Source organism: Cetorhinus maximus, chromosome 1, assembly GCF_964194155.1.
Source record: "Cetorhinus maximus chromosome 1, sCetMax3.hap1.1, whole genome shotgun sequence".
Lineage (NCBI taxonomy): Eukaryota > Metazoa > Chordata > Chondrichthyes > Lamniformes > Cetorhinidae > Cetorhinus > Cetorhinus maximus.
In genome coordinates this window covers 1816255-1830281 of record NC_135879.1, presented here as the reverse complement: position 1 = coordinate 1830281, position 14027 = coordinate 1816255, and the positions used below count along the sequence as shown (strand labels likewise).

At 43.8% G+C, this 14027-nt stretch overlaps 1 protein-coding gene across 1 annotated transcript in view; it reads left to right on the top strand.

Annotated features, from left to right (window-relative positions):
- Positions 1-14027, top strand: part of LOC144694426 (B-cell scaffold protein with ankyrin repeats-like) — a 209898-nt gene that overhangs the window by 36986 nt on the left and 158885 nt on the right. The window contains exons 6-7 of the mRNA XM_078564861.1: positions 5947-6089; positions 10444-10570. Coding sequence (XP_078420987.1) covers positions 5947-6089; positions 10444-10570 — 270 coding nt within the window. The remainder of the gene's footprint in view (positions 1-5946; positions 6090-10443; positions 10571-14027) is intronic.

Below are 14027 nucleotides of genomic sequence, written 5' to 3'. Positions count from 1 at the left end.
GCCACAGTATTTATATCACAGGATCACAGAATTTTAACAGTACTGAAGGAGGCCATTCAGCCCATTGTGTCTGCACCGACTCTCCAAATGAACATTCTGACCTAAGCCCATTTCCCTACCTTTTCCCCGTACCCCGCATTGTTTCTATTCAAATAATCATCTAATTCCCTCTTGAATACCTCGATTGAACCTGCCTCCACCACACTTCCAGGCAGTGCATTCCAGACCTGAACCACGCGCTGTGTGAAAAAGTTTTTTTCACATCACATTTGCTTCTTTTGCAAATCACTTTAAATCTGTGCCCTCTCGTTCTTGATCCTTTTACGAGCGGGAACAGCTTCTCCCGATCTACTCTGTCCAGCCCCCTCATGATTTTGAACATCTCTATCAAATCTCCTCTTAGCCGCCTTCTCTCCAAGGTGAACAGTCCCAACCTCTCCAATCTATCCTCATAACTGAAGTTTCTCATCCCTGGAACCATTCTTGTAAACCTCTTCTGCACTCTCTCCAATGTGTTCACACCCTTCCTATAGTACAGTGCCCAGAACTGTACACAATATTCCAGCTGAGGTCTAACAAGTGTCTTCTATAAATCAGCATAACCTCCCTGCTCTTGTACTCTATGCCCCTATTAATAAAGCCCAGGATACTATATGCTTTATTAACTGATCTCTCCCACCGGTCCTGCCACCTTCAATGATCTATTCACATTTACACCCAGGTCTTTCTGCTCCTGCACCCCCTTTAAAATGTCACCCCTTATTTTATATTGTCTGTCCATGTTCTTCCGACCAAAATGCATCACCTCACACTTCTCCACATCGAACTTCATCTGCCACCTATCTGCCCACTCCACCAATTTGTCTATGTACTTTTGAAGTTCTACTGCCCTCCTCGCAGTTTACAACAGGCCCAAGCTTCATATCATCTGCAAACTTTGAAATTGTCCCCTGCACACCAAGATCTAGATCATTAATATATATAAGGAAAAGCAAGGGTCCCAATACCGACCCCTGGGAACTCCACTACAAACCTTCCTCTAGCCCGAAAAATATCCATTGACCATTACTCTCTGCTTCCGATTTTTCAGTCAATTTTGTATCCACGTTGCTACTGTCCCTTTTATTCCATGAGCAATAACTTTTCTCACAAGTCTGTTGTGTGGCACTGTGTCAAATGTCTTTTGAAAGCCAATCATTTACCCTCATTGACCTTTTCTGTTACCTCTTCAGAAAAGTCCAGCAAGTTAGTTAAACACAATTTCCGCTTTAGAAATCCATGCTGGCTCTTCCCTATCAACCTATATTTTTCCATGTGACTACAAATTCTATCCCAAATAATTGTTTCTAGAATCTTGCCCACCACTGAAGTTAAACTGACTGGTCTGTAATTGCTGGGCTTATCCTTACCACCTTTTTTGAACAAGGGCGTAATGTTTGCAATTCTCCAGTCCTCTGGCACCTCCCCTGGGTCTCGGGAAGACTGAAAGATTATGGTCAGTGCCCCTGCAATTTCTACTCTCTCTTCCTTCAATATCCTTGGATGCATCTCATCCGTTCCCGGTGCCTTGTCAACTTTAAGTACCGACAGTCTATTCAACACTTCCTCCTTATCAATTTTGAACCCTTCTAGTGACAGAGTTTCCTCGTCTGTCACCATGGCCTGGGTAGCATCTACCTTGGCAAAGACAGATGCAAAGTATTCATTTAATACCTCAGCCATGGCCCCTTTGTCCATATGTAAATTCCCTTTAGGTCCCTAATTGGCCCTACTCCTCCTTTTACCACCCTTTTACTATTTATATGCCTATAGAAGACTTTGGGATTCCCCTTTATGTTGGCTTCCAGTCTTTTCTCATAATCTCTCTTTGCTTCTCTAATATGCTTTTTCACCTCCCCTCTGAAGCTTCTGTATTCCTCTTGGTTCTCAATTGTATTTTCTACCTGACACCTGTCATAAGCGCATTTATTCTCCTTTATCTTAATTTCTATCTCCTTTTTCATCCAGGGAGCTCTGGATTTGTTAGTCCTACCTTTCCCTTTTGATGGACTATACCATTACTGTGCCCGAACCAATTCTTTTTTGAAGGGAGCCCATTGCTCAGCTATAGCTTTTCCTGCCAATCTTTCATTCCAGTCTATCTGGCCCAGTTCCGTTCTTGCCCCATCGAAGTCAGCTCTCGTCCAGTTAATTATTCTTACTCAGGATTGCCTATCGTTCTTTTCTATCATCATCCTAAAACGTACAATACAATGATCACTGTCTCCTAAATGTTCCCCAACTGACACTTGATCTACTTGGTCTGCCTCATTTCCAAGAACCAGGTCTAACAGTGCATCTTTTCTTGTTGGATTGGACACATACTCCTGTAGAAAATTCTCCTCAACACAATGTAGGAACTTTTGCCCCTCTCCGCCCTTTACACTACCACTGTCCCAGTCTACATTCGGGTAATTAAAGTCCCCCATTATAACTGCCCTGTAATGTCACCATCTCTCTGTAATTTCCCTGCAGATTTGATCTTCTACATCCTTCTCACTAGTTGGCGATCTGTAGGCTACACCGAGCAGTGTAATTGCAACCTTTTGTTCCTTGGTTGGTTCAATTCAGTTTCTGGTCAGTGGTAATCCCAGGTTGTTGATAGTGGGGCATTCAGCATTCATAATGCCATTGAATTTCAAAGGGGTGATGGTTAGATTTTCTCTACTTGGAGATGGCCATTGCCGCCACTTGTGTGGTAGAATATTACTTGCCACTTGTCAGCCCAAGTCTAGATATTGTCCAGGTCTTGCTGCATTTGGACATGGACTGCTTCTGTATCTGAGGAGTCACGAATGATGCTGAACATTGTGCAATCATCAGCAAACATCCCCACTTCTGACCTTATGATGGAGGGAGGGTCATTGATGAAGCAACTGAAGATGGTTGAGCCTAGGACACCACCCTGAGGAACTTCTGAAGCGATGTTCCGGGACTGAGATGAATGACCTCCAACAACCAGTCATATTCCCTTGTGTATGTATGATTCCAACCAGTTGAGAATTTTCCCCCTGATTCCTGTTGACTTGAGTTTTGCTAGGGCTCCTTGGTGCCACACTTAGTCAAATACTGCCTTGCTGTCAAGGACAGTCACTGTTGTTGTACTGTGCCTTTCAGCATGACATCACTAGAAGGGAAATGTGTCATGTGATCCAGTCTTAGTTTCACTTTTGCTTTGAGCAGAGCACACTCTGCCCTGATGTCTTCAAGCTTTATATCCATGTATAACTGTTCTCATGTGTCTAATCTTAATAAATGAACTCACAACGTGTTTACCAAGTTCTTTATGAACAATTGGTGTCCAGTGTCTTGTGCATGTAAATAAGCCCAAGCTATTATAACATTACAGTAATATGACAACTCTCACCTCACCTCTTGAGTTCTGTTATTTTGTCTATGCTTGGATCAAGGCTGTAATGAGGCCAGGAGCGGAGTGATCCTGGTGATAGCCTTGGCACTATCCAATGCCTTCAGCTGTTTCTTGATATTATGTGAAGTGAATTAAAATGGCATCAGGAGGAGGCTGAGATCAATCATCCACCCTGCACTTCTGGCTGAAGATGGTTGCAAAGGCGTCAGCCTTGTCTATTGCACCGATGTGCTAAGCTCTCCCATCATTGAGGATGGGGATGTTTGTGGAGCCTCCTCCTTCAGCGAGTTGTTTAATTATCCACCACCATTCATGACTGGATATGGCAGGACTGCAGAGCTTAGACCTGATCCATTCGTTGTGCGATTGCTTTGCTCTCTCTATCGCATGCTGCTTCTGTTGTTTTCAAGCAAGTAATTCTGTGTTGTAGCTTCACCAGGTTGACACCTCATTTTTAGGTATGCCTGATGCTGCTCCTGACATGCCCTTCTGCACTCTTCATTCAACCAGAGTTGATGCCCGGCTTGATTGTAACGGCAGAGTGGGGGATATGCGGACCATGAGGTTACAGTTTGCGGTTTCTTTTTTCGTTCATGGGATGTGGGCATCGCTGGCTAGGCCAGCATTCATTGCCCATCCTTATTTGCCATTGTTGAGAGGGCATTTAAGAGTCAACCACATTGCTGTGGATCTGGAGTCACATGTAGGCCAGACCAGGTAAGGATGGCAGATTTCCCTCCCTAAAGCACATTAATGAACCACATGGGTTTTCACAACAATCGGCAATGGTTTCATGGTCATCATCAGACTTTTAATCCCAGGTTTTTTATTTCCACCATCTGTCGTGGTGGAATTTGAACCCAGATCCCCAAAGCATTACCCAATGTCTCTGGATTACTAGTCAGTGACATTACCACAATGCTACCGCCTCCTCAATTGAGTACAATTCTGTTGCTGCTGATGGCCCACAACGCCTCATGAATGCCCAGTCTTGAGTTGCTAGATCTGTTTGAAATTTACCCCATTTAACACAGTGGTAGTGCCACACACCATGATGGAGGGTATCCATAATGTGAAGACGGGACTTCGTTTCCACAAGGACTCAGCAGTGGTCACTCCTACCAATACTGTCATGGACAGATGGAACTGCAACAGGTGATTGGTGAGGATGAGGTCAAGTATGTTTTTCCCTCTTGGTTCCCTCACCACCTCCCGCAGACCCTGTCTAGTAGCTATGTCCTTTAGGACTCAGCCAGCTCAATCAGTAGTGATGCTACTGAACCACCCTTGGTGATGGACATTGAAGGCCTCCACCTAGAGTACATTCTGTTCCCTTGCCACCCTCAGTACTTCCTCCAATTGGTGTTCAACATGGAGTACTGATCCATCAGCTGAGGGAGGGCGGTACATGGTAATCAGCTGGAGCCCATGCTTGACCTGATGCCATGAGACTTCATGGGGTTCGGCGTCAATGTTGAGGACTCCCAGGGCAACTCCCTCCCGACTATATACCACTGTGTCGCCACCTCTTGATGGGTCTATCTTACTGGTGGGACAGGACATATCCAGGGACGGTGATGGTATCTGGGACATTATCTGTAAGGTATGATTCTGTGAGGATGACTGTCAGGCCCTTGCTTGACTGGCCTGTGAGACAACTCTCCCAATTTTGGCACTAAGCTCCCAGATGTTAGTAAGGGTCGACAGGGCTGGGTTTGCCATTGTTGTTTCCGGTGCCTAGGTCGATGCTGTATGATCCATCTGGTTTTACCTGAGAGAGTAGACAGGGTCTTATATTAACATCTCATCCAAAAGATAGTACCTCTGACCATGCAGCACTCCTTCAGCACACTGGAGTGTCAATCTAGATTTTTATGCAGAAGTCCTGGAGTGTACTTGAACCCAGAACCTTCTGAGACCAAGAGCGTTAACCAAAGAGCCATGGCTGATACTGGTTTAAGTTTTTTTCTTGTCATTTATGGGATGTGGGCGTTGCTGGCTAGGCAGCATATATCGCCCATCCCTAATTGCCCTTGAGAAGGTGGTGGTGAGCTGCCTTCTTGAACTGCTGCAGTCCCCATGAAGAATCCTATGAAGAATAATGAGAAAATAAATTTCACACACAAATATTTTTCTGGCTTTTCTTGTTGTAGACTTGGTTAGGATCATAGCTGGAGGATTGCGTTCAATTCTGGGCATGATACTTTAGGAAGAATGTCAAGTCCAAGTCCTCGGAGAGGGTCCTGCACTGTCAGAGGTGCCATCTTTCAGATTAGATGTTAATATGAGGCCCTGTCAGCTCCTTTACGTGGACATAAAAGGTCCAAGGGCATTATTTTAAAGATGATCTGATCGTTACCTCAGTGCTATTTATGGGATCTTGCTGTGTAAAAATTGGCTGCCATGTTTCCTACATTACACAGTGACAACACTCAAAAGTACATCATTGGCTGTGAAGCATTTTGGAATGTGCTGAGGTTGTGAAAGGTGATATAGAAATGCAATTCTTTCTGTTTACGTCTGTTCCTGTTTTACAGATCTCCCTGCTGGCCTAGTGACAATGAACCTTTATGATGGAGGAGTGAGAATAGCCCAGGCTAAAGTTATCTATTACAATCCACTGGAGGAAGTTGAGCGATTGTTAATTAGAACAGCCGATCCAATAGAATTCATCTGTCAGGTATGGAAAATACTGCCCAGCCAAAAGATGTTTCAAGGGGGAAAATGGAACTTTTCTCTCAGACTGCACTAACTTGCTCAACAGCGCATTGGAATTCCTCACTAGAAGAAACAGTGGGAGAGAAATGCTGCTGGGATCAGATGCAAATTTCCAGCTGGGCACCACACTTTAGGAAGGATGTTGAATCTTTGGAGAGGGTGCAGAGGAGATTTACTAGAATGGTTCCAGGGATGAGAGACTTCAGTTATGGAGAGACGAGAGAAGCTGGGATTGGCCTCGTTAGAGCAGAGAAGGTTCGGGAGAAATTTATTAGAACATCAGAATTCCCATATCCCCTGATTCCCTTTGTACCCAAAAATCTATTGATTTCAGACTTGAATATTCTCAATGACTGAGCATCCACAACTCTCTGGGGTAGAGAATTCCAAAGATTCACAACCCTCTGAGTGAAGACATTTCTCCTCATCTCAGCCCTAAATGGCTGCCCCCTTATCCTGAGACTGTGACCCCGTGTTCTGGACTCTCTTGCCAGGGGAAACAGCCTCTCAGCACCCACCCTGTCATGCCCTCTAAGAATTTTATACATTTCAATGAGATCACTTATTCTTCTAAACTCCGTTCTACTCAAACTCTCTTAATAGGACCGCCCTTTCATCACAGCCATCAATCTATTGAACCTTTGCTGTGCCCCCTCTAAGCTAAGGCAAGGAGACCAAAAGTGTATATTTACTAAAAGTGTTCAAATTTATGATGGGTTTTGATAGAGGAAATAAGGAGAAACTGTTTCTATTGTCAAGTGGCTTGGGAACCAGTAGTTACCGATTTAAGTTAATTGGCAAAAAAACACGGAGGGGAGAATTTCTTTTTATGCAGCGAGTTGTGATCTGGAATGCACTGTGAAAGGTAGAAGCAGGTTCAATAATTTCCAAAAGGGCATTGGATAAATAGTTGAAAAGGAAAAAATTGCAGGGCTATGGGGAAGGAGCGAGGGAGTGGGACTAATTGGATAGATCTCATGTCAACAGCAGCTCAGTGGGTAGCACTCCTACCATTGAGTCAATACTGAGGGAGTGCGGCACTGTCAGAAGTGCTGTCTTTTGGATGAGATGATAAACTGAGGCCCCCTCTGCCCTCCGAGGTGGACATCAAAGATCCTCTCTCCACAGATTTGACCTGCTGAGTATTTCCAGCATTTTCTGTTTTTATTTCAAAAAGTACTTCATTGGACATAAAGTACTTTGGGGTGTCCTGAGGTCACGGAAGGTCTTATATAAATGCAAGTCTTTTTTTTAAATAGTCAGTACAGGCTTGATGGGCCAATTGGCCTTCTGTGTCGTATAATCCTATCATGACAACACAGAAAATTGTAACAACACTGGGAGATAAAATTGATATGAAAGTGAAGATTTTAAGGAAGTCTATACAAACGTAAAATGCAGTTTAGAAAGGAACAATGGGTTATTTTGTTCCCGGTGTTGTTCTGTTTGTATGGTATTGTCTGTATGCATATAGGGTACGGCCAACAGAATAAATCCACAGAAAACTTGCTGAAGAGTGAGTGTCGCTAGGTTGTCAGTAATTGATTCCATTTTTTCTTTGTCAGGTCCATGATCTTTAAGATCCACTCTAGCCAGTTTGATTAAGATGCAGCATTAGTGCAATTCTAAACAGAACCATTCAGAGCTACTGTGTCATATACAGCACAAACCCAAAATAACCCCACTGAATATCATTATTCTCATCCTATCTGGGCAATCAGTGCAGCATCAACAGGCAAAGTGAAATGCTCATCAGTTTTGAGACAGGCTAGAAGTGTTGATGTATCTTAAACAAATGAATGTTTGACCGAACACCTAAATAAAACTATTGAAGATCGCTAATCAAAAAGTAACTATTTTTAAATGGTTTCTTTAGCGGCTTTCCATTTGTTTCATCCCATCTTTGGTTGCTATTTCCACTGGTAATGTGCTTTGCATTTTGGGGAGACAGACGAAACAGTTGAGATTTGGAAAGAGTCTGGCTGCGAAGACAGAATGCCTTCTGTCCATTGCAGCAAGAAATGCGGCTGAGAGACAAGTTGAGCCATCAGATGTGAATTCATAGCATCACACAGCAAAGAGGGAGGCCATTCGGCCTTCGAGGCCTGTGCCGGCTCTTTGAAAGAGCTATCCAGTTAGTCCCGCCCCACCCTGCTCTTTCCACACAGCCTTAAAGATTTCATTTTCAAGTACTTATCCAATTCCCTTTCAGGGCCTCAAAGTGCTTTCCATCCAGTGAAATAACGTTGACGTGTAGCTGCTTTTCTAACGTACACAGCAAGATCCCACAAACGGGATGAGATCATGACCAAAAGATATTTTTCTGTGATGTGATTGAGGGAGAAATATTGGCTACAAGACACTTTGTGGTCGGGGGGTGGAGGGGGGTGGGGGTGGAAACTTGCCTGCTCTTCTTCAAAATAGTACCGCGGGATCTTTTTATGTGCACTCGAGCGGGCAGACGGGGTTTTAAGCTAATGTCGCATCGAAATATTATAATGGTTGTGAATGCATTTTTAGAAGTAATTGAAGCCGATGTGAAGTTGCAGTGAGACATTTGGAAGACGTGAAAAGGTGCCACAGAAACTCGAGGTCTCTTTTTTTTCTTAGTAATTTCTGTCTGATTTTTCATCAGAACTCATTTTCATGCAGACTTTCTTCAGAAGTTAATTTTTGTTTAAAGTGGAAAATAAGGAGCTAGGAGAAAGTGGAAAATATCATTTAGCAAATACACTCTGAAAATCTCTGCAAGTGAAAATTAACCCATCAGTATCTTTACAAACATGAGATTCCATATTAATTTCGGCAAACTGAATTAGTTCATCTTAAATCTAATGTTAATATTTTTATATTCTGCACAATTTTCTTGGATCTTGAAAGGAGACAATTCTGCAATAATACAATCTGAAGTAGAAAATGATCGTGAACAATGAATTAAACATGAATGTATTTTTTTTTTGACTACAGCTTTCAACAACAGTAAGGATTGATTTTCTCAGATTAAGTTACTCAAGAAAATAATTAATATGCCCGATGATAAAATTTATTCATAAAGCACTTGGGCCACTTCACCTTGTGTATGGAGATTGAGTAAATTAGAAGGTTACTAAACAAGGCTGTTTGTGTGAATGGCTAACTGGACTAATTTGACTAACTTAATCAGGAATTAGGACAATTCCATGAACTCCAAGCAATGGAGTTTTTCAATGTGTTGTCATTGCCATAATGTAGGGAAACAAAAGTCAAATTTGCACTCTGCAAGATCCCACAAATAGCAAAAATATCGATGAAATAGTGGCCAAGAGACCTTTTACATCCACCTAAGAGGGCACACCAAGCCCTGGTTTAATGTCTTATCCAAAGGATGACACCTCTGACAGTGCAACACTCCCTCAGTACTGCACTGGAGCATCAGCGTAGAATTTTGAGCTCAAGTCTATGGAGTGGGACTGGAACCCACAATATTCAGACTCAGAGGTGAGAGAGTTATCTGCTGAGCCATAGCCAATAGGGCAGATTGAACCATTGGGTCCTCTCAACAAGGATTGGTACTCATGGGCCTGACAGCTGGGAAATCATGGAGCACCAGCTCATGTTTACTGCCCATTAAAATGAATAGTTAGAAAACTGCTGTCTTTCAGACTGCAATACGTCTGGCCTGCATTTTGGGGGATAGCTGCTCCTTGTTATTGACACTGATTGCGGAATCTTACCCATTGCGCTGAGATTGTATTCCCTCGAGTATAGAGGTTGCGATGATCTAATTGATGGTGTCGAAGATGATTAGAGAGTTTGATAGGGTAGATGGCGAGAAACTATTTCCTCTTGTTGGAGGGAGTCTTGAGCAAGGGGACAGAACCTTAAAATCAGAGGCAGGCTGTTCAGGGTGATGTCAGGAAGCACTTCTTCACACAAAGGGGAGTGGAAATGTAGAACCCCTCCCCCCCAGAAATTTTTTGAGACTGGGATCAAGTGGAGCTTCAAAATTTGAAATGCATAGATGTTTGTTGGGTATGGCCCCTCATGGACTATAGCTAATTATGGATGGAAGAGTGTTAAGGTTGTGGACAGAGTTAAGATGCAAAGTAGCCGAGATCAAAATAAATGGTGGAACCAACTTGAGGGACTGAATGACCTCCTCCATTATTTTCATAAAGAATCTCCATAATGTGTTGATTTTGTGGCTGGATTGGATTGTTGGTAATCGGGCAGGTACTGCACTGGATCCTGTGGAAATTTCCTGGGAAAAGAATTTTAAATCCTTACCCTATGTCATTTTCACATTGTTTGAGCTATGCATTTGTTTGTTTCTCTAGGCATTCCAACTCCACTCCAAAGATCAACTGGATCAGTTCCTCACTCAATCTCTCCGAAACTCGCTACCTCCCAGTGGATTTGGTGTTTTCCAAAACCTTGGTCCTAATGACAGAACAGAGCACAACAGTAAGTTTATAGATGCAAGCTTTGTACTCTGGAATGACCAATGATACACCTGACACCTGATGCAATTTCTGTGAAACAATGTATTAATATTCAGCTTCAATCCATTCTGAGCAAGAAGGTCCCAATCTCTGCCTGTGGAGAGTTTGTTCAGTTCAGCCAGATTGGTGGCTGTTTTGGGGGGAGGGCACATGGATGTAGGAGGGATATGGAATAATGGGTGGTGGGGATGGTTTTTTGGGGACCAGGTTGGTGGGGCTGATTCTTTAGGTGGGGAGAGCAGGTTGATGGGAAAACCCATGAATCCAGATGTGTGTTTGTACAACGTTTGCCCTCGGGGCCCACTAATTAATGATCCCTCTTAGAAAGTGTGTGTGGATGGAAAGGGTGGAGGGGTCACAACAGGTTTAACTGTTGTTCCTGTTGAATATTGTGTTTATATCAAGGACTAAAGACACAGGAATGTTTTATTGGAAGACTGGCATCAACAGAGAGGCAACACCATGAGTTAGTTTCATATGTAGGGGATACGTACAGGACAAAAGATAAACTCTAATGGAAACCCCATTTCCATAGCAATTCACATAGGAATAATTTTAGAAAACTGAATTGTAACTGTGACATCCCTGTTTATGAAAGGGGAGCAGGATAAAGCCAAGGCCAGTACTGGACAGTCATCCTAGTCTCTGTGGTGGGGAGACTTTCACAGGGGAGCCTGATGTCTTCCTGCCACCATGGCATTTAACCAGCAGCAGGAAAGTTGATGACACAGCTAACTCCGGCTGGCTAATTAAGCCACTTGAGAGTCCAGTTAAGGGCCGCTTCCCACCCTGGCGGGCTCCGATGAGGCTGCGGGGGTGCGGTTTTGGGGCTACTCTGCTTCATGCGCAGTACATGGCCCACAGAGGGGCACCTGATGGAAATGGCCAGACCTGCAACAAAGGCACCTCTCATGCACCATAACACCATCCTCGCCACATGAATAGTCTGAGGGAGTGCCGCACTGTTGGAGGGTCAGTACTGACGGAGCGCTGCACTATCAGAGGGGCCACCTCTAAATGAGACATTAAACCGAAGGCCTGTGTGCCGCTAAGGAGGTGTAAAAGATCCCTAGGCACTATTTCAAACCCTCAGTGTCCTGGCCAATATTTATCCCTCAATCAACATCATTGAAAGCAGATGATCTGATCATTATCACGTTGCAGTTTGTGGGATCTTGCTATGCACAAATTGGCTGCTGCGTTTCCTATATTACAACAGTGACTACACCTCAAAAGTACTTCTTTGGCCGTAGAGCACTTATAAAACTTCCTGAGGTTGTTGGAAGGCACTATAGAAATACAAGTTTTTCACTCCTGGAGACTCCAGGGCAGTCAGTGCTGGAGAGTTGGCAACGTGAATTCCAATCTCTGAACCGCATCTCTTACTGTCTCATTGAACATCTTGGTCCATGTTGCACACCAGCCATCCTTTCTGAGTGGAATTGTTGTTTCACAATTCCCTCTTTTCCAGTCATCTTAATCCACATTTCTGTTGACACCTCATCATTACAATGATTACCATGATGTACAATTATATTATCATGATATACAATTATCTCAATGGGGAACAGAAGATTATCATTGGGTTTTACATGTGACAATGCATCTGTTTATTGTAACACTCTGGCTACCTTGTAAGTACAATTAGGTTGTCTATACATTCTTGCTGTTTATAGTCCACCATTTGTGTAATTTAGGGTGGTCTTGGCAGATTAATTGCCATGGCAATCATTGTAGGCGGCAAATACCCATTGGCCAATATACATGCTTGACGCAACGCAGTAGAGTCTGAGCATTTTATGCATCAGGTTATCAGATTTTCTGATCAGATATAGTACTGCTGCCACAAAATGCGACCACATCAAAATATAGCAAAAGCAAAATACCTGTAGATTTTTTTCATTCATTCACAGGATGTGGGGGTCGCTGGCTGGGCCAGCCTTTATTACCCATCCCTAGTTGCCCTTGAGAAGAGGGTGGTGAGCTGCCTTCTTGAACTGCTGCAGTCCATGTGGTATAGGTACACCCACAGTGCTGTTAAAGAGGAAGTTCCAGGATTTTGACCCAGCGACAGTGAAGGAATGGTGATATATTTCCAAGTCAGGACGGTGAGTGACTTGGAGGGGAACTTCCAGGTGGTGGTGTTCCCATCTATCTGCTGCCCTTGTCCTTCTAGATGGTAGTGGTCACGGGTTTGGAAGGTGCTGCTGATGGAGCCTTGGTGAGTTCCTGCAGTGCATCTTGTAGATGGTACACACTGCTGCTACTGTGCGTTAGTGGTGAAGGGAGTGAATGTTTGTGGATGTGGTGCCAATCAAGCGGGCTGCTTTGTCCTGGATGGTGTCAAACTTCTTGAATGTTGTGGGAGCTGCACTCATCCAGGCAAGTGGGGAGTATTCCATCACACTCCTGGCTTGTGCCTTGTAGATGGCGGACAGGTTTTGGGGAGTCAGGAGGTGAATTACTGGTCCTAGGATTCCCAGCCTCTGACCTGCTCTTGTTGACACAGTATTTATATGGTTAGTCCAGTTCAGTTTCTGGTCAATGGTAACCCCCAGGATATTGATAGTGGGAATTTCAGTGATGGTAATGCCATTGAACTTCAAGGGGCAATGGTTAGATTCTCTCGTTGGGAAATGCTGGAAATCTGAAATAAAAACAGAAAATGCTGGAACAAAACAGTTCATTCATCAGTTCTGATGAAAGGTCACTTGACCTGAAACATAACTGTTTCTCTCAACAGATGCTGCCTGACCCTGCCGAGTGTTTACTGCATGTTTTGTTTTTATATCATACTACATTAAGCCTTGTCCTCGCTATACAAATCCTCCAGGACTGTACAATTATCTTGGGGGGGACACAGACATGGACATATGTTTGAAGAGGACTCATTTGCAGGGTTATGGGGGAAAAGTTAGGGTGTGGGACTAGTTGGATAGCTATTTCAAAGAGTTGAATGGTCTTTTTCTGTGTTTTGAGATCCTGAGATTCTATGGTAACATCAAGCTTCCTTTCTCTGCTCCCATCCACCTCCTTAAGTCCCTCTCCCCTACCCTCTCACCTTGATCAACAAGTACAGGGAGCTCATGGATTTCTTCCCCACTGACTCTACAGTTGCACCCACAACTTCCCCTCAATTCAGAATCTCCAGCAGTCTTCCTCCGATTTGAGTGGTGAAGCCTGCCTTTCAAACAGTGCTGCCATCTCCCAATTCTTTCTTCAAATTGGAGCACATCCTGCTTTCTTGATACCATTCCAACTAGATTCACCTCGCCCCATTCTAGCTGACATTGCAAATGATATTCTGTCTGTAGGCACTGGCCCCTCCCTCTCAATCTGCTGCCATCACCCATCCCTTCAAAAAACCCACCCTTGACCCTTTATGAATTACAAGTCCCATCTCCAGCCGCCGTACCCTT